Genomic DNA, 26,056 nt, shown 5'->3' with positions numbered 1-26,056 from the left:
CCCATGTGCCGGCAGCGCCACAAGGACTTTGGTGTGCGTAGAAGAGCCTCTTTGTACACAGCAATGGTTTTCGGGGCCAACGGTTTCCTATATATTCGGTTTCGGCCAAGTATTTCCCTTTCGGTGCATCCTCTATGACTGTCTATCTATCTCACCGGCACCATGATGTGCGTGACTGATATACATAAGCAAGCTGTTGTGATGCTCAGTCCAAAACAATATAGACAATGAGCTGCAGGGCGTGTGTACAGATGGACACGAGGTTAGTGCTCTGCCCTTTTGCCCTCTGAACAGCAATGTGCCCTTTTGAAAGTTCTTTTTTTTCCCCAGTTTGTTGACATTTTATTTTATTTTTGTTTTGTTTTGTTTTGTACAGTGTATACAGTAGCTCTGGTCCATAGCTCTAATGCCGTTGCATTTTAGAGCTATTATGTTATACCGATGACTTCCGGGGCTCAAATAAATGCAGGCCAGCCTCTCGTCTTTATAGCGTGAATAAAATGATTTCAAGGAAGGAAACTAAGTAGTAGTTTCATAGTAATACAGTAAAAGTATAAAGCGCAAGCGCAATCGTCGGAAATACTATTGTTTTGCACGTCTTTTTATGCAATTTTAGTAGGAGAAAGGAGGGACACGCCCACCTCCACTTGTCAGGTTCAAGAGCATTTCTTTTTTAACCCATTCTGACCGGGCACCCATTTTGGTGTTAGCATCATGTTATGCTTTAGCTATTGAAAGATAGCAGATCTACAAGCTCATAGCGCGCCACCGGCGCGCTACGAGCTTGTAGGTCTGCTATTTTTGAAAAATCGAAGAACGACTGACATTTTTATAGAATCTGATCTCGGGTCAGAATGGGTTAATCAGACCAGTGTGTGTCCAGTGGGAAACCTCGTATGAATCTGATCTCAGGTCAGAATGGGTTAAAGAGCAACGTTTCTGTCTTGCGACCTTCCTCAGGCCTGAGGAAGGTCGCAAGACCGAAACGTTGTGCGGGGTGTGCGTGCGTGTGTGCCCCTCCTTTCTATACGTTGTACGCCTCGTCACCATCGCACCTGCATCTAAATTGTCTACCAGGTGTGCGGAAGTCATCTCTCTATATGTAATTTTTTGTAAAAATAATATTTGTCTTTACACAATTTCACTAGAGAAGAGACATATATACCAAAAACGTTTTTTTTGTGTGTGTGCCCCAGAGACCAAACGGAGGCGGGGTTGGTGGTGTTCAGTATGAAGTTGTGATGGCCCAATACATGCTAACAGATAATAGTGGGGGAAAAAAGATAGCAGAAAACATGAGGGCTGGGCCATGGCCATGGCTCCCGGGCCATGGCTCCCGGGCCATATGGCTCCCGGGCCATGGCTCCCGGGCCATATGGCTCCCGGGCCATATGGCTCCCGGGCCATATGGCTCCCGGGCCATGGCTCCCGGGCCATATGGCTCCCGGGCCATATGGCTCCCGGACTAAAACAACTGAAACCACTGTATCCAAATGTCTCTTATTCACCATCTCTGGGTCTCTCTGCAGGTAAAAAGGGATCAGAGCTGGGCGAGTACGATCCTCTCACTCAGGCCGACAGTGAGGACGACAGCGAAGAAGATGACCTGGTGCTCAACTACCCTCGCAACGGCCTCGGCAGGGGAAACTGCCTCGGCGCCGGGTCTTCGGACCTGCGGGGCGGGAGCAGGTCCGGGAGACTGGTGGGGGGCGAAGACGAGGCGGAGGAGGAGGAAGAGGAGGAGGACGAGTGGAGAGAGCGTCTGCCCAGCAAATCCAGGCCGGACAGAGACGATATGAAAGGCGCACAGTACTGGAGTCAGAGGGACACGGCGTCGGGGAGGGACCGGGGAGGAGACGACGGAGGGGCCGCGGGGGGCGCGGGCGGCGCAGGCGCCGTCGATCGAGGGGCCGATCCGGACGGGAAGAGGGCGAGGGCGAGGGGCGCCATCAGAGCCGCGTTCTTCCTGGTGCCTCTGGTCTCCGCCATGCTGCTGGTGCTGCTGTGTGCTTTCTTGATTCCTTGCCAAAAGGGCGAGCTGGAGAAACGGCCGCAGTGGGAGAGAGCGTTGGGAGACGCAGGAGGTGAGTTATAGGGACCCCAAGTCATCAGGGACGTCCAGACCTTGTTCAAAGGGGGGGACGTATTATTAGAAAAATATTAAATCCTGGTCTCTAAACTGCCTTCCCCCTGGCCAGCCGGGGCGCCTGATGGAGGGGAAAGGAACTTGTTGGAATAGCGTGTTCCTTCCACGCACTACGTCCAACCAGGGAAACTCCCCCCTGTCAGGTGTAAAGGAGCAACTTGGACACTCAGGCATGAAGGAAGCATGAGTTCAAGTCCGTTGCTCTCCCCAGGTTGGCGGAGGGTGTGTAGAGCCCAGGATCACATTAGATAATTGACACAGGGGTGAAAAATAGCTTACAAAATTGTGGGATAAATATTATTAAAAAAATATATATATATATTAAAACAGTAAAAACACAACAAGGGCCAACTACCTGACATGATGTACCTTCGGACTATGACAAAGTCAACATACATATGCATCGCAATTACACGATTCTATTTAACTATCATCAATATTTTATATCAATCAGTCAGGTGTGTGCTGCTGTGAACAAAAAGTGCAAATGCATAACCAGACGAGCAAGGTTAAAGAAAAGATAATACTATACATTCAAGGAACAAGGAAGACTGGCACATTATATAGTCTGGGAAATGTCCAGGTTAAAAAACACCGTTCATAATACAATAGAGAGGGTAACTAATCTATGCACGTGACATAATCATCGTATACCCGGTAGTTATGCGGGAATGCCTATACTAAGTGGCAAAAAATGACTTTCTGGCCTTGACAGCCCATATATACTGTACACCCAAAGATAACAGTCCTATCTGACTGTATTAAACTCACTTTGCCACTTGATTCAAAGGGCTGTATTTTGCGTGTCTTAAGTACCAGGTCTTATTCCCTAACTTGAGTAAACTAAAGACCTGGAGGTGTGATCAATGCCATTTAAAAAATCATTTGTATCAGCATCAACTAAGATGCTGAACGAGGCTCTGAAACAGCGGTAACTTCGTGAGGCCTGATAATCCACATAATGTGTGCAATTGTGTAATGTTGTGTCTTCCTCTGTAATGTATTTTTGTTGTTTTGTTGTCTTTGATGTTTTATGTGTGGCTGCAGCTGGGGTGAAAGCCCAAGACAAATTTCCCTTGTGGACAATAAAGTTTACCTTGACCTTGACCTTGATTTGGCTATTCTCAGTGGCCAAAGAGCATTGACCACGCCTCCAGGTCTTTAGTTTACTCAAGTTAGGGAATAACACCTGGTACTTAAGACACGCAAAATACAGCCCTTTCTATTCAGGTATGGCCTGCGGGCCGCACTTTGGACAACCCTGCTAAGTCAAGCTATGGTACAGAAGTAAATGCCCTTGGTTCCACTTGGGGAAAAAAACATGTTAAAGGGACACTTCACCTTTTTTGCAAAAAAATATATGTTAATGATGTTTAGAAGCTTTAGATCACTTTCCTGGGGGTATTTATGTGTGTAATATGTGGTTTTAGATATTTTAGATTGTAGCAGTGAGCCTGTTGTCTCTGATGTCATGGACACTGGTCTCACTACCTTCCTGGACTACAATTCCCATAATTCTTTGGTGCACTGCTCCTCCTTGTGGATAGGGGGGAGAGCTGTCTTACGGAGACAACATGTAGTCCAGGAAGGAAGTGAGCCCAGTGTCCATGACATCAGAGACAACAGGCTCACTGCTACAATCTAAAATATCTAAAACCACATATTACACACATAAATACCCCCAGGAAAGTGTTCTAAAGCTCCTAAACGTCATTAACATATATTCTTTTGCAAAAAGGGTGAAGTGTCCCTTTAATGAAACCCTAATGGAAAAGAGCAACATGGCAGAGCTTTGGGTGGCCCACATGTGTGCAAAACGAGTTCACGCAACAGTCCATTGTTCTGTAGAAGAAGAACTGGGATGGGCGTCGCTGATGGTGCTGACTTAACTGGACTTATAAAGTCGAGTCTCTGTGGCTATTAGACACTCTTAAGATAAGCTATAATTATACATGGGGCTGACGGTATCAAACAAAAATGTGCCTGTGATACTGCTTGTAATGCTGTTGTAGCCAGCTAGGCAGGGTATAAAAATGACTACAGAAGCCCTAACATAAATTCTACACTCTCTATAAGCCCCATTTCCCTGCATGGTGTCACATTTCCACTCTCCTTTTTGTAGGTGTCACTCCCCCAGCGTTGGCTTTGTGGGATGTTGACGGAGATTCTGTGGAAGATGTTCTGCTGGGCGTTACGGAGCGAACCAACGACACCCAACCCTCCATGGGAAACAACAAAGGTATGGAATACATCAGGCACGTGCAGAGAGTGTTAACCCATTCTGACCTGAGATCAGATTCATTTGATGATTGCCATGATGATGGCAATTACGCCTGGAAAATAGAACAGTGGCGTATCGGAGCGTCAGGCGAGGCGTGAACGCGCGTCGGACGCCGCCGGTGTGCGATGATAGGTTCATTGAAAATAACGGAGGCGGCTGTTTTGACGCGCGGCGTTCGCAGACGGTGTGTGTGTGTTGGGCTTTAGAGAGGCAGGGGCTGAATGAAATCCCATAAGAGGGCACTTTTGGCCCAAAGTATAGCAGATCTACAAGCTCACAGAGCTTGTAGATCTGCTATTTTCAGGGCGCATCCCTGCACTCTTCTATCTATACTGGAGATGCGGTGTGTATACGACATGGATTTCGAAACAAATTAGTTCAATGCAAAATGCCGCGTTCAAGTTCAGGAGACTTTGGAGAAAGAAAACAAACAATTCTCCTGAACGCTGCCTTCCGGTATGGCATAGAAAGGAGAGGGGGGTATTTCTTTCACCATAGAAAATGCTGCACTCATGGTCTGGAGAGGGCAGTTGTTTTACAGACGGGTAAAAGGGGCAGGGGCTGAAGCCAGCCCCCGTTGATGTCTATGTGTGCACGTCCCTGGAAATTCTTGAGATGGAAGTGAGGTTCACTTAATTCCCATTAGGAATTAATTCACATTTATTCAGCCTTTGGATTAGTTTTAGGAATCTCACTACAAAGCTACAAGCCAAGGTCACCTCTGTGTCAGGCCTCCTTTCTTTATATTTGCCTCGGCGGTGTCCTGTGTGCGCTGCACTCTGCCTCATAAGTAGCTACTGCATGGTGAATGCTATAGGAAGGCTTATAGGCAACCTTAATCCTCATATCTGTTACTGCAAGTCCCGCTAAAATGTTAAGCAGATGATTGATTTAAAACGCGTTCTGAATCCACTTTCACATCATCTGTCTGCCATCGTTTCACCGTTCTCTTCCCTTTCGTTGTTCACTGTGTGTGTGTGTGTGTGTGTGTGTGTGTTGTACTGTCTATGCCACCATATGCAGTGTTGTACCCGAATGCGTTCAAAGAACGATAGTTCACGAACGCGTTCTCATTTGGGCTGAACGTGAACTGAACGTACTGTATTTCTGCCTGATGAACGTCATTGTGAACGCGTTCATTTCTGGCGTGTGTGAACGCCACTTTTTCTCGTTCAACTTTGTTAAAGAGTGAGTGGGGGGGGGGGTTACAGACGTTCGTATCCTGCCACGACGTTATGCTGCTTTGACACGGGCAGATGCAACAGATGCAAAGCTACACTAGTACACCTGTAGTCACCGACAGTGTTGTCGTTAAGCAGCAGGAGCCTAGGATCCCAGCAGCAGCTGTCCGTTTATCATTAGCACAACCACGAACGTCCAGCACATATACAATTGTGATAAAGACGGACTGCTTTCTCACTTTTCCTCTTGAGCCACACATTTTCATTTTCTGTTTATCATAACCTCATTTCTTACTCAATATTCCCACATGTCAGAATTACAATATATTCTCCTTAACCCGTTATCATTCTCCATATTTTCTGTCAGAGTCAATGGTCATTATCAAACACTGTTTGCTAACTGGGTCTCTAAAATGTCAGAAACCTCAGTACCATTGGGTTCTGACTTGTGGGGCTAGTAACCTACATTGCCTATAAGTGACAGTTTTCATATTGTAAACATGGTCGCTAACATGGTTTAGCGACTAGTACTTTGACAGAGCTCATCCATCGTAGCTTGTTTACAAGTGAAACGGACTTCACGTGCGGAAACTGCTTCATCAAAATAAGAGCCACTTGTATTGATTAGTCAACACTAGTTTTATTTACTTACAGGACGTTTTACATCTCATTTGAGTGCCTGTCGGCATTCTCTAAATCCCTGTCTCTCAGCTGGTGCGCAAATGGCTATAGGCTGTGCAAATGAGGAAAAAAAAAGAAAAGAACAAAATAACAAAAATTGTTCATTGACCATAATGAGACTAAGCCTAGTCCTGAGCACCGTCGTGTGAACGAATATGTGACATTCTTGTGACATTCTTGCTGTATCATGATTCCAGGACATGTGTCATATAGGCTTGTGATTGTAACATAACTGCACCCATAATGTTTGTGTCCTTGTGCATTTTCCTTTGTGTGTTGTGTGTTTTGTATTTGGTATTTTGATTTCGTTTTTGTATTTTGTCTTTTTTTTTTAACCCATTCTGAACGGGAACCCATTTTGGTGTTAGCATCATGTTATGCTTTAGCTATTGAAAAATAGCAGATCTACAAGCTCATAGCGCGCCACCGAGTGGCGCGCTACGAGCTTGTAGGTCTGCTATTTTTGAAAAATCAAAGAACGACTGACATTTTTAGAATCTGATCTCAGGTCAGAATGGGTTCATCAGACCAGTGTGTGTCCAGTGGAAACCTCGTATGAATCTGATCTCAGGTCAGAATGGGTTAAAATAATTTATTGGCAGACAGATTTGCATTTGTATGTGTTCTCCCTGCTGATATGAAGCTAAAATGATATATATTTGCTCTTTTCCATTGTGTCAGTTTACAGTGCAGTGGCCTTGTCCGCGGTCAGTGGCCAGGTGCTGTGGAGGGTGGTGATGCGGGAGACCGTGGCCTACATCCAGTGCGGCCTGCAGTACGAGGGTCACCCTGTCCCCCTCCCGGCCGGCGGGGCCGCGCTCAGAGCGTACCCCGAGACCGCCCCCCTGCTGACGGGCCAGAGGGAGAGGGCCAGTGGGCCCGTGTGTCTCCTCATAGGGAAATCAGTCCTGACGGCTGTCAACGGAACCACGGGTTAGGAGGCTCAACATTCTATACACAAAAGACACAAATGTTCTGTTACAATAGTGTCCACATATGGTTGCTGTAAGGCCCTACTTTGTTTGTTGTACAACTGAAAATGGCTCATCTTCAAGGTCACGACATGTTTGGATGCAACAGCAGTGGGTGTGGTTTTATGGTCAGGAATTACCAGGATCCTGGATGGCTTGATTCTAATCTCCTAATGTTTTTGTAAATCTCTATGGGGAAAAACTAAGATATTTTAAAGGACCTATAACATAAAATTCAACTTTTTCAATTTCTTTTGTGTTTTTGGGGCTCCCATGTGTGTTTTCTATCCCCACAAATAACCAATTTTGAACAATCAGGCCTTCATGTCATATGGGTGTTTTAATGGAAATTGCTCTCAGAAACAGCTCGACTGATTTTGGCCTCATCGTGATGTCATCAATGTCACCCTACTTTGTATAATTCCTCCTTTTCTTCAGTCTTCAGTTGCAAATTTGCATTTCCACTTTGTTTAAAATGTCCACCATTGTTGATTTTCCAAGCTGGCATGGAATGTAAACAAGCCTGGTTTTATCTAGCATGAGTATTATAATGACTCAAATATTAAATAATCTGCATATCAGCACCCTCTCCACCTCAGGACATTGTGGTACTGCAGCTAAAACTGCTTTCAAAGTCCAGAAGGAATTGACAAGGCCTGGTTATATCAGAGTGGTGATTGAGGCTCAAACCATTAGAAATAACTTTGAGGGACATAGACAATATGATTATTAAATATTAAAAGCAGTTTTAAAATGCATGTTATTTGCGCTTTAAACTATGCCCTATATCAGCTTGTAGATTGGCTATTGCTCTCTTCAAGTACTACATGTTTTTTGTGAGGGAGAGAGGCTTTCTTGATTAGGGTGTACAGTTGGGTTGAGATGGGGGAGTTTGAGGTGAACCAATTATTTTTTTACTGGTCTGATTAGTTACTTGTGTTTGCTGGCAGTGTACCAGGATGGATAGATGGATTCAATTATTTGTGTCTAGTAGTAAACCAGGCTTGAAATGTCTTTTGCCGTCAGTCAAAGAAGGTTACCAAGCAGGGAGAAGAGGCCAAAATATTTAATAATAGATGCCTTTGTTGAGAGAACATATTACTCCAGTTTTGGCTTCACTGCACTGGCTTCCGATTGCTTTTAGGATTGATTTTTAAATGATTTTACTTGTGTATAAAGCTCTCAAAGTGTCTCGCACCTTCCTACCTACATGACTGCCTGCCTAAATATGTCCCAAACCGCCCCCCTAAGGTCTTCCACTGCTGGCCTGCTCGCTTTGCCTAAAAAAGTACGGGGAAGCAGCTTTTTGCTGTACCTTCAACAGGCAGCCTCTGTAGACATTTTTAAAGCACATCAAGACCCACTTCTACACCCTTGCTTTTAATTGATCTTTTGTTTTTTGTTATTCACTGTATTGCATTACTGCTCTTGTTTTTTTAATGTTTATGCCTTGCTTTTCTTTTCTTTTTTTTTCTCCATTGCTCTGTAAAGCACTTTGAGCTGCATTTCATGTCATGAAAGGTGCTATACAAATAAAGTTTTATTATTATTATTATTATTTGTTTTGTCTCTCCCAGGGAAGAAGTTGTGGTCAGTTCCCATCGAGAACATCGAGTCCCAGGCCGTCTTACTTCCAGACCTTCAGGGAGACACCGTCCCAGACCTGCTGATTGCTACGCTACCGGCTGATGGGGTATTGTTGTCCAGACCAGTGTTGTTTTTGGCAGCAAACTTAGATTTTAGTTTTAGTCATAGAGGGCTGTATTTTGCGTGTCTTAAAGGACCAACCAAGGTTCTTATTTTAGGTTGTTATGAGAGAAAGTAAAAGATGAGTGTAATTGTTTTTTTAATTTGCTGCTTTCTTTCGTTTTAGGGATTTTAGCTGTTTTGAGCATGGGGCTAAATATGTATTTCTTTACAAAATAGGCTCAATTTGCCAGTTTGACATATTCAATATCTGTCTCTGTCTCTGTCTCTGTCTCTGTCTCTGTCTCTGTCTCTGTCTCTGTCTCTGTCTCTGTCTCTGTCTCTGTCTCTGTCTCTGTCTCTGTCTCTGTCTCTGTCTCTGTCTCTGTCTCTGTCTCTCTCTCTCCCTCTCTCTCTCCCCCCCCTCCCTCTCTCTCTCTCTCTCTCTCTCTCTCTCTCTCTCTCTCTCTCTCTCTACCTCCCCCCCTCTCTGTCTCTCCCTCTCTCTCCCCCCCCCCCCCCCTCTCTCTCTCTCTCTCTCTCTCTCTCTCTCTCTCTCTCTCTCTCTCTCTCTCTCTCTCTCTCCCTCCCCCCCCCCCCCCCCCCCTCTCTCTCTCTCTCTCTCTCTCTCTCTCTCTCTCTCCAGTCATCTGACCTGGCTCTGGTCTTACTGTCTGGGCTGACGGGGGCCAAGCTGGGACGTCCCGTGCCCTTCAACGTCACCACCCAGGGGAAGCTCATCGGCCCTCTGCTTCACGAGACCCAGCCTGGGGCCTTCTACATCCTGCTGGGACTAGGTACTCTAACCCAGGGGTTCTCAAACCTTTTTGTGTCAAGGACCCCCAAATCAACATTAATTAGGCCCCGTTTGAAAACATATGCCAACAAGGGAGGATTTTTACGGCTCTAGCAGTGATTCCGAAAAACATATTAGTTCCATGGAACCCCCAGTTGCACACGCATTATGCTTTACGGACCCCCGGTTTAATGGCATTTATATCTCTGGTACCTCAATTTATACTGTAAAACCACTGTTAAGCGGTGTTGGCGAAAGGGCCTTTCTGTGTGGAGTTTGCATGTTCTCCCCGTGTCCCCTAGGGTAGGTACCCTCACAAAAACATGCAGTAATGCTGGTCTCTAAACTGCCTCCCCCTGGCCAGCCGGGGCGCCTGTTGGAGGGGAAAGGAACTGGTTGGAATAACATGTTCCTTCCATGCGCTACGTCCAACCAGGGAAACTCCCCCCTGTCAGGTGTAAAGGAGCAACTTGGACACTCAGGCATGAAGGAAGCATGAGTTCAAGTCCGTTGCTCTCCCCAGGTTGGCGGAGGGTGTGTAGAGCCCAGGATCACATTAGATAATTGACACAGGGGTGAAAAATGAGTTACAAAATCGTGGGATAAAAATCATATAAAAAAACCACTGTTAATTTAACTCTGAGAGTTGTACAAATGGAACCCATTGGTTCCATTTGTACAACTCTCTGGCCCCTTTTCCACCGGTTGGTTCCCAGTGGGAACCGGTTCAGTTCTTTTCCACCGGTTGGTTCCCAGTGGGAACCGGTTCAGTTCTTTTTGGTTTTTAGTCCATGAGCCAGAGCTCCAAAATTGAAACGTTAATTATGAATTGAGTGGGAAAAACCATACCTATATTAGATTATTATCACCATGAAATTTCCCCAATTGAGTACTTACACGAAGACAATGATTTATTGTATTACAATTTTTACATTTTGAAATATGCAAATGAGGCATTATGTAGGAAAATATGCAAAATAGTCGAAAATATGATAAAGCTACTACTGTGGAAGGGTTATCATGTATTAATGTACTTGTATTGATCCTATAAACAATTTAATATAGGGTATAGTTTTCCCACCAATTTTGGAGCTCTGGCTCATGGACTAAAATCCTAAAAGAACTGAACCGGTTCCCACTGGGAACCAACCAGTGGAAAAGGGGTCTCTGAGTTACAGACCCATAGGGTAAATGTTTCTATATCAGTGGTGCTCAATATCTTTGCATCTGCCCATTGTTAACTCGGCATAAAAGCGCCAATCTAAATCCATAGCACGCATCGTTTTCATAATGAATAGCAAAAACATCACTGTTCTCATTCAATGTAACATTTGTATTGCTATTGGCTATAGATTCAGCTGAAACTCTAGACATTTGGAATGAGAAATTAATCACATAAATATCTATTAACCCATTTTGGGGCGGGAACCCCTTTTTGGTGTCAGCATTATGTTATGCTTTATAGCTATTGAAAAATAGCAGATCTACAAGCTCGTAGCGCGCCACCGAGTGGCGCGCTACGAGCTTGTAGGTCTGGCTATTTTTGAAAAATCGAAGAACGACTGACATTGAAACATAGCTTTTTCAGAAAACGGTCAGGATGTAGAAGAACATTTTTAGAATCTGATCTCAGGTCAGAATGGAAAACTGTCATGATGTAGAAGAACATTTTTAGAATCTGATCTCAGGTCAGAATGGAAAACTGTCAGGATGTAGAAGACATTTTTAGAATCTGATCTCAGGTCAGAATGGGTTAAATATCTATGACATTATTTGAATAGGACAAAGTTGCTTATTTATTTACTTTGCATCCCGACCCCGGCTCCGGCTCCCTCTAACCTTAGAATAATGTTTATTCCGTTCTCTCTCTGCAGGCACCGTGGAGGCCGTCTCCCTGTGTGATATCTACACACGGGCCACTGGCAAGATGCCCCTCATGCAGGCCCTCAGACACAAGGACGCCACCTGGGAGAAACTGAAGAAAACCAACTCTTCCTCCCTCATACACATCTACAGGTATAGACTTAAACCCATTCAGACCTCCTGACACAAGATTCTATACAAATGCCTTCTAATCTAAACCCTGACAGTTTTCTGAAAAACCTATGTTTCTGTGTCAGTGGTTCTCAAACAATTCCATGTCAAGGACCCCCCCAGAATTATATGAAATTGGCCGCCGACCCCCCCCCCCCGCCATCTGAAAATATGTTGTTCCAGGGAGGGAGTCCCCAGAAGCAAAGATTTGAGTTAAAAACGTTTGCTCTGGAAGAATATATATTAAAAAATTGGGTCATATTTTCTCGAGTTAAAAAAAACAAAACAGACCAGCGCGGCACTCGGTGCCGCGCTACGAGCTTGTAGGTCTGCTATTTTTCAATAGCTAAAGTATAGCATAATGCTTATATCACCAAAAGGGGTTCCCGCCCAGAAGGGATTAAGTAGCTGGTAACCTTATTTGGTTACACATCACAAAATGGTGAAACCTTTAATCTGCTAAATGGTGAAACCTTTAATCTGCTAAATGGTGAAACCTTTAATCTGCTCCGTCTGTTTGGTTGGTGTATTAATGGAGCGATGCGTGCAGAATGTAATGGTAGAACTTGTGAGTGAACCTTTTTAAATATGCATGGTCGTGGAGGCCTTTTTTTTCTCCTTCTCTTCCAGTGAGATGTATTAAACTCGTTGATCATGGTTAAATGTGGATATTGTAAGTAAACAAGTCATTCATTTTTAAACACATTTTTGAGTGGTGCAACCACTCCCTTATGGATCTGTGTGGGTGGGTGGCTGGCTGGCTGGGTGGGTCTGAGCACGAAAACAGCATGGTTGTTTCTCACCACCTGTGCACAACCTAACACACACAAACACACACGCACATAATAACTGTATATATGATGATTTCGGGTGTGCCAGTACAGTACAGTGACAGTACAGTACAGTACAGTAGAGGGACCCTCACACGGTAACTCTGTCACTTCCCAACCGTTTCGGACATGGGGCGGCTCCCCCCCCCCCCCGGGACACCCACACGGAGTTGCACCACTCACTTCACACGGGTGTGTTTATTTGGGACTGTGGAAACACGTTATTTGGGTTGCATGATCGGTGTAGGAGCCATTAGAAGAGAGGCATTATTTGTATTATTATTACCAGTAATATTTTTGACCACCTGGTGGCGGGGCTTGAGAAACACAGCACATAGAAGGTGACCACTTATAAAGGTGACACACAGGGGCACTAGGGAGGAACTAGACACAGGGTATGGTGGGTGACGGATGGACATTGTTTGGGGATATGTGGGATTATTAGTATGGGTGAAAGCACTGTAATTTGTCAGAGCAAAGAAGTTTGGTCCGTATCCCGGACCAGAAGGTGGCGGTAAGTAATGCACCATAAACTGGTGCCAACTGCCGTAAAACAACAAAAAGAAGAAGAAGAAGGGTATGGTGGGAGCACACCGTTCTTACCATACAGCTTACCATGCAGCCAGCAGACAAAATAACCGGATAATCACTATATATTGGTATGTTCATCTCAACTGCACAACTCTTCAATAAATAACAGCAAAACTGAGCCCTACGACTGGACATAATAATAATAATAATAATAAATTTTATTTATAACGCACTTTATATTTGAAGCAAATCTCAAAGTGCTACAGATTAAAAAAGTAAAATAAAAATAAGAATAAAACAGTTAAAAACAGGGCAGCTTAAGAGTCCGACTGGGCAAATGCCTTACTAAAAAGAAAAGTCTTTAGTCCCTTTTTAAAAACGTCCACGGACTGTGGTGCTCTCAGGTGGTCGGGGAGGGCGTTCCACAGCCGAGGGGCAGCTGAGCAGAAGGCCCGGTCCCCCATGGTGCGGAGTTTGGTTCTTGGTTGTTTGAGAGTGTTGGATGTACCGGAGCGGAGGGAGCGGGTGGAGGCTGGGGGTTCAAGGAGTTCCTTTAAGTAGGGGGGGGCGTTGCTGTGGATGCATTGGTGGGTGAGGAGGCAGACCTTGTATTCCATCCTGGAGGAGACGGGAAGCCAGTGAAGGGAGTGGAGTATGGGTGTGATGTGGTCGTATTTTCGACATCCATCATTCATATTTCTGTGTGCACACTGCTGCGTACGATCACTTCCACCACCTGTGTGAAGTAATGGGCAACAAAATTTGAAGGGAATAGATTGCCATTACAATCAGTGTTCCATGTCTCTGGCATTCACACTTAATGATTCTTGAATGAGGTGTCAGTCAGTCAGTCACAGGTCACAGCTGCTTTTTGTTGACACTATTTTTTAGACTAGCCATGCAGTTAAGAGTCTAGAGATAGATCTATACAGCTTCACCTTTTATTGTCTCTCTCTCTCTCTCTCTCTCTCTAGTGGAAAAGATGCCGTGGACTTCCTGCTCCCCCTAGTGTCCGGTTTCTGCAACAACCACAACAGCCTGGACACCGTGGCCAACCTCAACTCCAGCAGGAGTGACTGGGCTCTGGTGTACGGGTCCAACAAGCTCTCTGTTCTGAGGGAGAGGGACGCTCACAAGCAGTGGACGTATGGCGCCTTGTCTCCCATGCACAGGTACAGTAGTAGTACAGTAGTATAGTGGACGTATGGCGCCTTGTCTCCCATGCACAGGTACAGTAGTAGTGGCTATGGTCCTCTTCTAGTACTATTCCATGGTTAACCCATTCTGACCTGAGATCAGATTCATACGAGGTTTCCACTGGACACACACTGGTCTGATTATAACCCATTCTGACCTGAGATCAGATTCATACGAGGTTTCCACTGGACACACACTGGTCTGATTATAACCCATTCTGACCTGAGATCAGATTCAAAAAATGTCAGTCGTTCTTCGATTTTTCAAAAATAGCAGATCTACAAGCTCGTAGCGCGCCACTCGGTGGCGCGCTACGAGCTTGTAGATCTGCTATTTTTCAATAGCTAAAGCACGACATGATGCTAACACCACAATGGGTTCCCGTTCAGAATGGGTTAATGCTGACTCTGTAGTACAGTTTCAGTGACCTGTTTTTTTTTTTTTTTTTAATACTGTTTTTATTAGGCATTTTTTGGTATGACAATTTCAGAATATTAGACAATGATAATAAGTAATTCAGTTAAATAAAAATGAAAAAAAATAACAGGCAATGTAAATGTTCCACATACAGTATAATAAAAAAAGACATAAGTGTGATAAACATGAAAAAACTAAAAACAGTTAAACAATGACAAGTGTGAACAGACAAACAAAACAGACAACAGGACAGACACTCTTGCTCTCAAACTTCCAACATGTTGTTGTAAATTAAGTAAGTTACAGACATTCTTTTTTAAATAAGAAAAAATAAAATAAAGAAAAAACACTCAGTTCCTTTTCTTTCAGTTCCGTTTCTTTCTTTCCAATTTTCTATTGTGCTATCTATTGTGTAGGAGGGGTTAGCGTGCACCTATTGAAATATTCAATGAAGGGTTGCCATGTCTGGTAGAATCTATCTTCACTCCCTCTCAATTCAAACTTAATCTTTTCCAATTGTAAGTAGTGCATAACATCTCTCATAAGTGAAGTGTGAGTCGGAACCTGTGCTTGTTTCCAATTCAACAGTATCAGTCTGCGAGCCAGTAGAGTCACATATTTTACCATGTTATATTGGAAAGTAGACCGTTTGACCCGCGGGCCCTGTGACTCCCATAATTGCTGTCAGTGGATCCGGGTCAAAAGGTCTTCCAACAATGTCTGACAGTGATTTAAATATACTTTGCCAATAATATGATCTTAGTTTAGTGCTTCAGTGACCTGTTTGATTGATTGAAGTATTTATTAACAGTTTGCAGAATGGGTACATTTCGCATGAAAGCACAAACTCAATACAAAGACTGTTAGCTGTGGTCGGACGACACGACACACTGATAAAGCATTACACTTGTTTACAACAGGGCCCGCCCTTTTCAATTCATCAGAACATTTAGAGACGTACAAATATACACTTTCTATATGAATAATCACACCCGACAACATCGAGGACAAGACAAACGCAGACAACATTAAATTCTGTTCATTCTTTAGACAAACATTCTTTTAATGTTTGTCAAAACAAACATTAAACCTGTATATAGGAGGGGCTAAGCGCCCCTCAAAAACAGGACATCATGTAAGGAGATAAAAAGGGAAAATAAACGTATGTGGGAAAGGGGGGGGGAGATTCAGATTTTACGGGGGCCAGTTTCGAATTGCAGCCGTCCGTATAGGTGCCCTTTGAGAGCGGTTTTGAAGGAGTCAAGGGATTAGCATGTCTTAATGACTGTTGGTAGGGCGTTCCACATTTTGGTGGCATAGGAGCGGAATTAATTTAGTCCCTTGGTTTGTGCTGAATCTGGGTTGAACATGGTTTGTTGAACGCGCTGTACCTCTGGTCTAGCCTTAATTTGCTTAACCACTGAGAGAATCATTTATCTCCACCCCATTGGAGAAAAACAAATAGCTGGCACGACTGAATTAATACTTTGTCACAAGTATGTGGTTGTAAATCGTCGCCCTGTTCAGTTGAACACTTGACACTTGCATAGACGGTAAAGGAGCATGACTGGTAGAGAGAGGTATATACTTAACCCATTCTGACCTGAGATCAGATTCATACGAGGTTTCCACTGGACACACACTGGTTTGATTAACCCATTCTGACCTGAGATCAGATTCTAAAAATGTCAGTCGTTCTTCGATTTTTCAAAAATAGCAGACCTCCAAGCTCGCTATGAGCTTGTAGATCTGCTATTTTTCAATAGCTAAAGCATAACATGATGCTAACACCAAAATGGGTTCCCGTTCAGAATGGGTTAAAGGACCACTTCACCACTTTTCAACCTATCTTCATATAATAGGTCCTCACTAATAATCATGAAAAAATGGCGCAATTTTTTCCCTATACTCGGTCTGTGTCTCATAGGAGGGCTGTGGGCAGTTCAGAAACCGTCTTCCAGTGACATCATCGATGGGGAATCCAAGCTCATAGAAACTGCAGGCTTTCTATTTTCGTTGCAATGCGAAAATGGAAGCCATCGTTCTCACGATAATGAAAATCTAAATATCTTTGTAAAAAAGATATTGTTTAAAAAAGAAATCTGCCTAATATAATATAATAATAATAATAATAATAATGAGAAAATGAAGTATCTCTTGTCTTTGTCTTGTTCCATCTTTAGTCCGCCTACCCCAGGCCACTTCAATGAGGACAGAATACCAGATCTCCTCGTTCAGCATTCTGCAAATGGAACCCGAAAGGTAAGACATTTTATTCATGCATATACAGTACATTTGTCCAGGCCACCCTACAGCATACATCTCTACGGTATTCTATATCATTTTGATACTTTGGCACTGTTTTTATTAACCCATTTTGGGGCGGGAACCCCTTTCTGCTATTTTTGAAAAATCGAAGAACGACTGACATAGAAACACAGCTTTTTCAGAAAACTGTCATTTTCAAACAGACATTTTTAGAATCTGATCTCAGGTCAAAATGGGTTAAAATTGGCTTGACGTCTAGTTACTGTATAGTGACAGACTATTTGCATTCAAGATTCTTGCATCTTGAAGTGCCTATTCTTATGTGGGAGAATTAAAAGAAATATCACACCCGTGTGAAGTGAGGGGCGCTCTGATCATCCTACATCATCATCAAGAATGGTGGTCCCTTATTGGCCAAGGGTTCCCACCGACAAAACCAGCCGATTTGCTCAGACACGTATGACGTAAATTCTCCATTCATTGTCGATGGCATTTAATGTTTGTGCTCAGACAGAATCTATACACTATATCTATCTATAGGAAATCACACTCTGGTGAAGTGAGGGGCGCTCATACGTCATCCAAATTTCGGCCAATCACAATTGGCCCGTTCAATTTTCTGCCCTCACTTTTTCTCCTCAATATGTTCTTTGCTCAGCCAATCAAATCATCGCTATGGGGTGATAGAGACACATGGGGCGCACCTTCATTTTACTGGTTTAATAAAGTGTCCCATATGTTTGATTTGTCCTTTTCAATGTCACATACCTGCCATCTCAATATACAACCCACTTTGTACTATAATATACTCCATCAGTGTGTCAAAAGAGCTAGCGTTGTAAATCTCAAGTTAAAGTGGTCGCCGCAAAAAGGCCTGGGGCGTTGACATGTTGACATGACACACACACACACTAAAATCTGGTCAAAAAAGACTTTGAAACAACGTGTTTTACATTCTATCTTTCTCGCTCTGCGCCTAAACTCTCGTCCTCAGGGCCCCTGAAAAATGACAGCTCTTTGAACCGGTTTGTTCCTGTCTGTCTCTCCCGGCCTCCAGGTGCAGGTGATTGACGGGGCTAGTGGGCGTGTCCTCTGGGCAGCAGAGTTCCTGTGTCCTCGTCTGGTGTTGGAGGCTTCCTCGGTCTCCACCGCCGGTGGCCAATCGGTGTTCCTCTTCTGGGCCGGCGAGACCATCAGAGCACCGAAGAACACGACTAAGACGACCGTGGGTATTCTCTTTGATGACAAATCCGTAATAACTGACGTACTGCTTGTCCTTGGAAGTGTATATACTTCTGGCCGACTGTGGCTCAGCAGGTAGAGCAGGTCGTCCAATGATCCCTGGGTCGGCGGTTCGAATCCCGGCTCCTCCTCCTGTCTACATGTGGGAAGTGTCCTTGGGCAACACATTGAACCCCAATTTGCTCCCGTCGATGTGCTGGTTGGTGCCTTGCATTAACCTGACGCTGCCAGATCCAAAAAGCTTGCTACACAAATTTGTTTAACAGCTTATTGGGATCTGGGATCGCGGAAGCAAATTCGATGACGGGGCTGTTCCTTTTTTTCAAGATACATGGTAGATGATTGGATGGGAGCGTCTGTCTATCACCGTGTGGGCGTGCAAACACAACCAATCATATTGACGTGTCTATATAGCTTCACATCCGGTTTCGCACATATCCCGCCCTTAGCTCACGCTGATTGGTTCGGTACGGGTCGGATCTGTGTTAGCTCAACCCCCTCAGAGATCCCAGATCCAAATAAGCTGTGAAACAAATTTGTGTAGCAAGCTTTTTGGATCTGGCAGCGTCAGGTTAACCTTGCATGGCTTCCGCTGCAAATCGATGAATGTGTGTGAATGTGTGAATGTAATGCACAATCTATGTAAAGCTCCTTGGATAAAGGCGCTATATAAATGCACCATTTACCATTTATAGTGGTTCCCAAAGTGGGGTGAGGGGGGGGGGGGGTGCATACTTAGTTTAGACTAGTCATTGGTTAGACATGGGTTAAGGTTAGGTTTATAGGTGTGCTTCCCCGTGGGAGGTTAGGTTTAGCGTGAGGGTTTGAGATGGGTTGTAGTTGTCTAAGGACTAATGACTGGTCGAACCAGTGACTATAGTCTGGGGACCCCCCTTGGGGTCCTTGAGAGAGTTCCAGGGGAGTCCCCGACTAAATGATAGTTTGGAACCGAATTGATCTGTAACTCTGAGAGTGTACAAATGGTTCTGTAACTCTGAGAGTGTACAAATGGAACCGAATGGTTCAGTAACTCTGAGAGTGTACAAATGGAACCGAATGGTTCTGTAACTCTGAGAGTGTACAAATGGAGAACCGAATGGTTCTGTAACTCTGAGAGTGTACAAATGGAAACCGAATGGATCTGTAACTCTGAGAGTGTACAAATGGAACCGAATGGATCTGTAACTCTGAGAGTGTACAAATGGAACCGAATGGTTCAGTAACTCTGAGAGTGTACAAATGGAACCGAATGGATCTGTAACTCTGAGAGTGTACAAATGGAGAACCGAATGGATCTGTAACTCTGAGAGTGTACAAATGGAACCGAATGGATCTGTAACTCTGAGAGTGTACAAATGGAACCGAATGGATCTGTAACTCTGAGAGTGTACAAATGGAACCGAATGGTTCTGTAACTCTGAGAGTGTACAAATGGAGAACCGAATGGATCTGTAACTCTGAGAGTGTACAAATGGAACCGAATGGTTCTGTAACTCTGAGAGTGTACAAATGGAGAACCGAATGGTTCAGTAACTCTGAGAGTGTACAAATGGAACCGAATGGTTCTGTAACTCTGAGAGTGTACAAATGGAGAACCGAATGGTTCAGTAACTCTGAGAGTGTACAAATGGAACCGAATGGATCTGTAACTCTGAGAGTGTACAAATGGAACCGAATGGTTCTGTAACTCTGAGAGTGTACAAATGGAGAACCGAATGGATCAGTAACTCTGAGAGTGTACAAATGGAGAACCGAATGGATCTGTAACTCTGAGAGTGTACAAATGGAACCGAATGGTTCTGTAACTCTGAGAGTGTACAAATGGAACCGAATGGTTCTGTAACTCTGAGAGTGTACAAATGGAACCGAATGGTTCAGTAACTCTGAGAGTGTACAAATGGAGAACCGAATGGATCTGTAACTCTGAGAGTGTACAAATGGAGAACCGAATGGATCTGTAACTCTGAGAGTGTACAAATGGAACCGAATGGTTCTGTAACTCTGAGAGTGTACAAATGGAACCGAATGGTTAACTCTGAGAGTGTACAAATGGAACCGAATGGTTCAGTAACTCTGAGAGTGTACAAATGGAACCGAATGGTTCAGTAACTCTGAGAGTGTACAAATGGAACCGAATGGTTCTGTAACTCTGAGAGTGTACAAATGGAACCGAATGGTTCTGTAACTCTGAGAGTGTACAAAATGGAACCGAATGGTTCAGTAACTCTGAGAGTGTACAAATGGAACCGAATGGTTCTGTAACTCTGAGAGTGTACAAATGGAACCGAATGGTTAACTCTGAGAGTGTACAAATGGAACCGAATGGTTCAGTAACTCTGAGAGTGTACAAATGGAACCGAATGGTTCTGTAACTCTGAGAGTGTACAAAATGGAACCGAATGGTTCAGTAACTCTGAGAGTGTACAAATGGAACCGAATGGTTCAGTAACTCTGAGAGTGTACAAATGGAACCGAATGGTTCTGTAACTCTGAGAGTGTACAAAATGGAACCGAATGGTTCAGTAACTCTGAGAGTGTACAAATGGAACCGAATGGATCTGTAACTCTGAGAGTGTACAAATGGAACCGACTGGTTCTGTAACTCTGAGAGTGTACAAATGGAACCGACTGGTTCTGTAACTCTGAGAGTGTACAAATGGAGAACCGAATGGTTCTGTAACTCTGAGAGTGTACAAATGGAGAACCGAATGGTTCAGTAACTCTGAGAGTGTACAAATGGAGAACCGAATGGATCTGTAACTCTGAGAGTGTACAAATGGAACCGAATGGTTCAGTAACTCTGAGAGTGTACAAATGGACCCTTATGGGACTGTAACTCTGAGAGTGTACAAATGGACCCTTATGGTTCTGTAACTCTGAGAGTGTACAAATGGAACCGACTGGTTCAGTAACTCTGAGAGTGTACAAATGGAACCAAATGGAGCCGTTATGGTTTGATTTGTACACTCGCAGAGTTAGATTAACATTGATTTTACAATATGAAAACAAATGGGGAGATAGAAATGCCATTAAATGGGGGTCCATAGAGAAATTCATGTCAAACTGGGGGAGGGGGGGGGGGGGGGGGTCCTTGAAATTAAACGGGTTGAGAATCACTGCAGGAGCCGCAATAATCTTCTCTTATGGGGGGGGGGGGGGGGGGTCCCTGGCATATCTCTTCAAATGAGGGTCTGCGGGCCAATTATACTCAAATCAATTTGGGGGTCCTTGACATGAAAACGTTTGGGGACCACTGGTGTATATACATTGTAACCTTGATGTCTAAAAAAAACCCCCAAATAAAACCCCCTTCAACTCTTATCTCTAACAGTTGGCTCCGGGCGTTGCTGCTGAGGAGTCCCACATCAGAAACCTGTTCCTGCTGCATCCACTGTATCCCACAATCCTTCTGCAACTCAACAGCACCATAGACACTGCTGTCACTGCTGCAGGTAAAAGAACGTACTATAACAAGCCATTTTCACCATTTTCGATAATAGGCCATTGGTTGATTGATTGAATACTTTATTGAAAATATATCTCAAAAGGATAAATTCACAAGAAAGCTGTTAGGCTTGTTTCCATTGTGGTCCTCTTGGGGAAAAAGGGGAAGGGGGAGCAACAGACAATAACGGTACAATACAGACAAAAACAGGAGGCAAAAAGCAAACGTAAAACAAAAAAACACAAGAAACAGGACAAAATTCATATAAACTGACCAATATAACTGGATTTCTTTTCTTTTTTCCCCTTACTTTTATTATTATTTTTTTCCCCATTTGTGCCATTTATCTATTCTACACTATATTTACACTATGTTTTCGGCCAACCATCTTTTTAATGTGGATTTAAAAATATCAAAGGAACTGGTCACCTTGAGGCTGGAAGGCAAGCCATTCCACTGAACTGCTGCCGAGTACAGGAATGATGTTTTTCCCATATTGTTATGAAAAAGGCAGGGTTTAAAATCAGTAGGGCTCCCTCTGGTGTAGTGCCTGTGAGCATCACTAACCGTTGAATGCGGCAGCGGTGGCCGAACGGTTTGCGGAGCGGTCTTGATACCGGAAGGTAGCCAGTTCGAATCCCCAGACCGGCATGTTAAAATGACCACCGCTGAAGTGCCCTTGAGCAAGGCATTGAACCCCTACCATGAAATGTTCTATGAGCAGGGTGTGGCTGTAAAAAAGCATCTCGAGCTTCCAGTCCACGTCCCTGGGTAAACAAAGAACTTTGCTTTGCTTTGCTACCTACTACCAACATCAATACAGCATGGAGATGTGGACATTTGGAGTCTGCAAGGCTAAAATGTCATCAAATGGTGGTCCGTGGCTCAAATGCAGAATAAATAAACGGGCCTTGATGTGAAAAAGGGTTGAAAAGCACTCATATACTGTATATTCTGTCCTCTCCCACGCAGTGAGCTACCAGGAGCAACAGAAGCACTCATATACTGTATTCTGTCCTCTCCCACGCAGTGAGCTAGCAGGAGCAACAGAAGCACTCATATACTGTATTCTGTCCTCTCCCACGCAGTGAGCTACCAGGAGCAACAGAAGCACTCATATACTGTATTCTGTCCTCTCCCACGCAGTGAGCTAGCAGGAGCAACAGAAGCACTCATATACTGTATTCTGTCCTCTCCCACGCAGTGAGCTACCAGGAGCAACAGAAGCACTCATATACTGTATTCTGTCCTCCCACGCAGTGAGCTACCAGGAGCAACAGAAGCACTCATATACTGTATTCTGTCCTCTCCCACGCAGTGAGCTACCAGGAGCAACAGAAGCACTCATATACTGTATTCTGTCCTCTCCCACGCAGTGAGCTACCAGGAGCAACAGAAGCACTCATAATTATACTGTATTCTGTCCTCTCCCACGCAGTGAGCTACCATGGAGCAACAGAAGCACTCATACTGTATATTCTGTCCTCTCCCACGCAGTGAGCTACCATGGAGCAACAGAAGCACTCATATACTGTATTCTGTCCTCTCCCACGCAGTGAGCTACCAGGAGCATCAGAAGCACTCATATACTGTATTCTGTCCTCTCCCACGCAGTGAGCTACCAGGAGCAACAGAAGCACTCATATACTGTATTCTGTCCTCCCACGCAGTGAGCTACCAGGAGCAACAGAAGCACTCATACTGTATTCTGTCCTCCCCCACGCAGTGAGCTACCAGGAGCAACAGAAGCACTCATATACTGTATTCTGTCCTCTCCCACGCAGTGAGCTACCAGGAGCAACAGAAGGACGCCTCCTACATCTCTGTGCTATCGAGGCCAACGCTCGACTCCGAACCGTTCGCTCGGATCATCAAGAGCCGCAGCCTGCGGGCGGCCATCGCTAAAGGACGCGTGGTGAGGCTGGGCGACGGCGGCAAGGCCAGCGGGGGGGCGGTCAAACCTGGGCTGTTTGAAGTCAACAAGTTCTTCCGGCAGCTCTCCTTCAAACAGCAGGTAATTTCACACCAGCATGGAATAATATATTCAGTAAGCCGTAATAAGCGGTGCTTATAAACCCCCTGGCGGTGAATTATCTCCCGACAATGACCAGCTATAGGCAGACATTATCCCTTTTTACACAACTGGCACACCTGCATCTCTTTCATAGAGAGGTGTTGACCCCGGCGTTGGATAGGGTAGGTGTAATGAGTGAAGTTACTGAGACAGGGGTCTTGTCACTTTAAGAGTTGTATAGTGTGTGTCTTGCGTGACTTGGACATAGGGCCGATTCATACTCCTATTTTAGAGCCTAATAAAAGTCGGTTCGGCGCTGTAGAGCCTACAATGTGACGTCATTTGAGGTTCGGGGGGGTGGGGGGCGGGTACCGTGCTAAAGTCGGCTCTTCGGTGCTACTGAACATTTCTGACGAGCTGAAATCATTTCGGCACTACAGCGCCGAAACAGTGGTAAAATAAGAGTATGAATCGGCCCATAGGCTGGCTAATAAGCCAGACTAATATCACACATCACTGTCGCCAGCCCGGCAGGCAATCTTTTTTTTGCTAACGGCTGATTCGGTCTGGCTTATTATAGCCAGGCTAACGTGGACATGCCGTCCACGTCATGAAGGAAGTTTATGTGTTGCCCAAGCTTTTGGAGGGAAGTTAAATGAATACTACTACAACCGACATAGACAGAACTCACAGAGTCTGTTTGTTATATTATATATTCTGTGAGAGACACATCAACAGACATTACACTACCTACTGTTGGACAATGTCACTTATTTGTTATTTGAAGCAAATGGTGCATAGTTTGGGACACTACTAGATGCACCACCATATGTAATGTAGTATGGACATCCTTGCAATTACCTCTCTCCATTGGGAGAGGATATAAAACTGACATTGTTAGCTCTAATCTTCTAAATGTTAAGACTCAAATTCACCTAAATCCACTTTAATTAGCTGGCTTTACCTTCTGCCCATATAATATTTTACTTACCGTATTATAATACCGGTAATTGCTGTGATGCATTTGCTAACTACATTTGAAATTGTTATAAGGTGACAAATTAGATTGCTACCGTATTTACCGTAATATACCATATTTTTTATTTATTTATTTTCTTTTTACTTTGTTTAGTGAGGCGCCTCTATCCTGTACAACACTCTAGCCAAGAGGTGTGATGAATGGGACTCGTCACAAGGAACGCACGAGGACACTGGATACAAGCTGTTTACATAAATGTTCACAAAGTATGAATTTATGGTACTTTTTTTTTAATTATTTATTGCTTGAGTATTTGGTTCTACCTTTTTGAAAATATGATATTCCAGTACATACATACATACATACATGCAGTGAATGTGTTTAAGTTATTTAGTTATGGAATCATAGTTTTTAAACATTTTACTTGAATTTTTATACTTGGTTTGAGTTTGAGTTGATGGTAATAAAATGAGTTATGGTACAAATTACAATACATAATAAGAAAAGGCCAACCATGATGAGGCCAACGAGAGAATGTGTATTTCCATATTCCACAATGTTTAAGATTTAAGAGAAATCTACAAGACCAGTTCACTACTACACCGTGTAGATGCAGGTCACTTGCACTTTTTAAACCACTAATAGTGAGTTTTCTGCTCAATGCCAAGTTATAGCAAATCTGTACATATTTTATGGCTGTGCAATATAAGGCTTGGACATATTTTGTTGATAATAATTATACCGGTAATTTTAAATAGTTGATTGCTGACGTTGTTGTGGCACACTGAAATGTAAATTACTTGCGATTGTGCTGTACTGTTAACTGTAAATATTTGTGGAAAATGAAAGGAAACAAAAATGTTACCGTTTTGTGAGCTCATTGTCTCTCTTCACAATTTTTATATACCTGTGGACACACCCCCCCACACACACACTGGTGTAGTTTTGTTTAAAAATGATAATTTTGGTCATGGGTGGTATGGCTGACTTGGTACTGTATAAGCCCCAGATAAACGACAGCACAACAAACGATAGACAAAGCTCCTGTTATGTTTAATTGGTTGTACCAATGTTGTTACTGAAAGGCAAAAGAAGACTGTGCTGTTGCAGGTAGTACATAGCTCAGTGAGTTAGGTCATTGGCTACATGATCTGGAGGTTGTGGGTTCAAACCCCATGCAACTATTTACTTTCAAGACTTCTAGAAGAACAACTCAAAAACAAAGAAAAAAGCAGCATGAATTGACTGGTACCACCCCTGGATACCCTGACGGTTCAAACAACGTGTTGCGTTTGTAAATAAAACCATCGATGTGTGAGTATTAGTAGTGTGATTATTTGACTTGCCATCGACCCCC

At 43.9% G+C, this 26,056-nt stretch overlaps 1 protein-coding gene across 1 annotated transcript in view; it reads left to right on the top strand.

Annotated features, from left to right (window-relative positions):
• fam234b (family with sequence similarity 234 member B) overlaps positions 1-25,938 on the top strand; it is a 27,629-nt gene extending 1,691 nt beyond the window's left edge. The window contains exons 2-13 of the mRNA XM_080776125.1: positions 1,530-2,084; positions 4,269-4,385; positions 6,971-7,222; positions 8,838-8,953; positions 9,593-9,743; positions 11,617-11,758; positions 14,112-14,309; positions 16,935-17,013; positions 18,077-18,244; positions 21,593-21,713; positions 23,491-23,720; positions 24,853-25,938. Of these exons, the coding sequence (XP_080632251.1) occupies positions 1,530-2,084; positions 4,269-4,385; positions 6,971-7,222; positions 8,838-8,953; positions 9,593-9,743; positions 11,617-11,758; positions 14,112-14,309; positions 16,935-17,013; positions 18,077-18,244; positions 21,593-21,713; positions 23,491-23,720; positions 24,853-24,855 (2,132 nt within the window). The 3' untranslated portion in view covers positions 24,856-25,938. The remainder of the gene's footprint in view (positions 1-1,529; positions 2,085-4,268; positions 4,386-6,970; positions 7,223-8,837; positions 8,954-9,592; positions 9,744-11,616; positions 11,759-14,111; positions 14,310-16,934; positions 17,014-18,076; positions 18,245-21,592; positions 21,714-23,490; positions 23,721-24,852) is intronic.
• The last annotated feature ends 118 nt before the right edge of the window (positions 25,939-26,056 follow it).

The sequence above is a fragment of the Protomyctophum bolini genome, assembly GCF_963924005.1.
Source record: "Protomyctophum bolini genome assembly, chromosome: 11".
Taxonomy (NCBI): domain Eukaryota; kingdom Metazoa; phylum Chordata; class Actinopteri; order Myctophiformes; family Myctophidae; genus Protomyctophum; species Protomyctophum bolini.
This window is presented reverse-complemented; position numbering and strand designations above follow the sequence as displayed.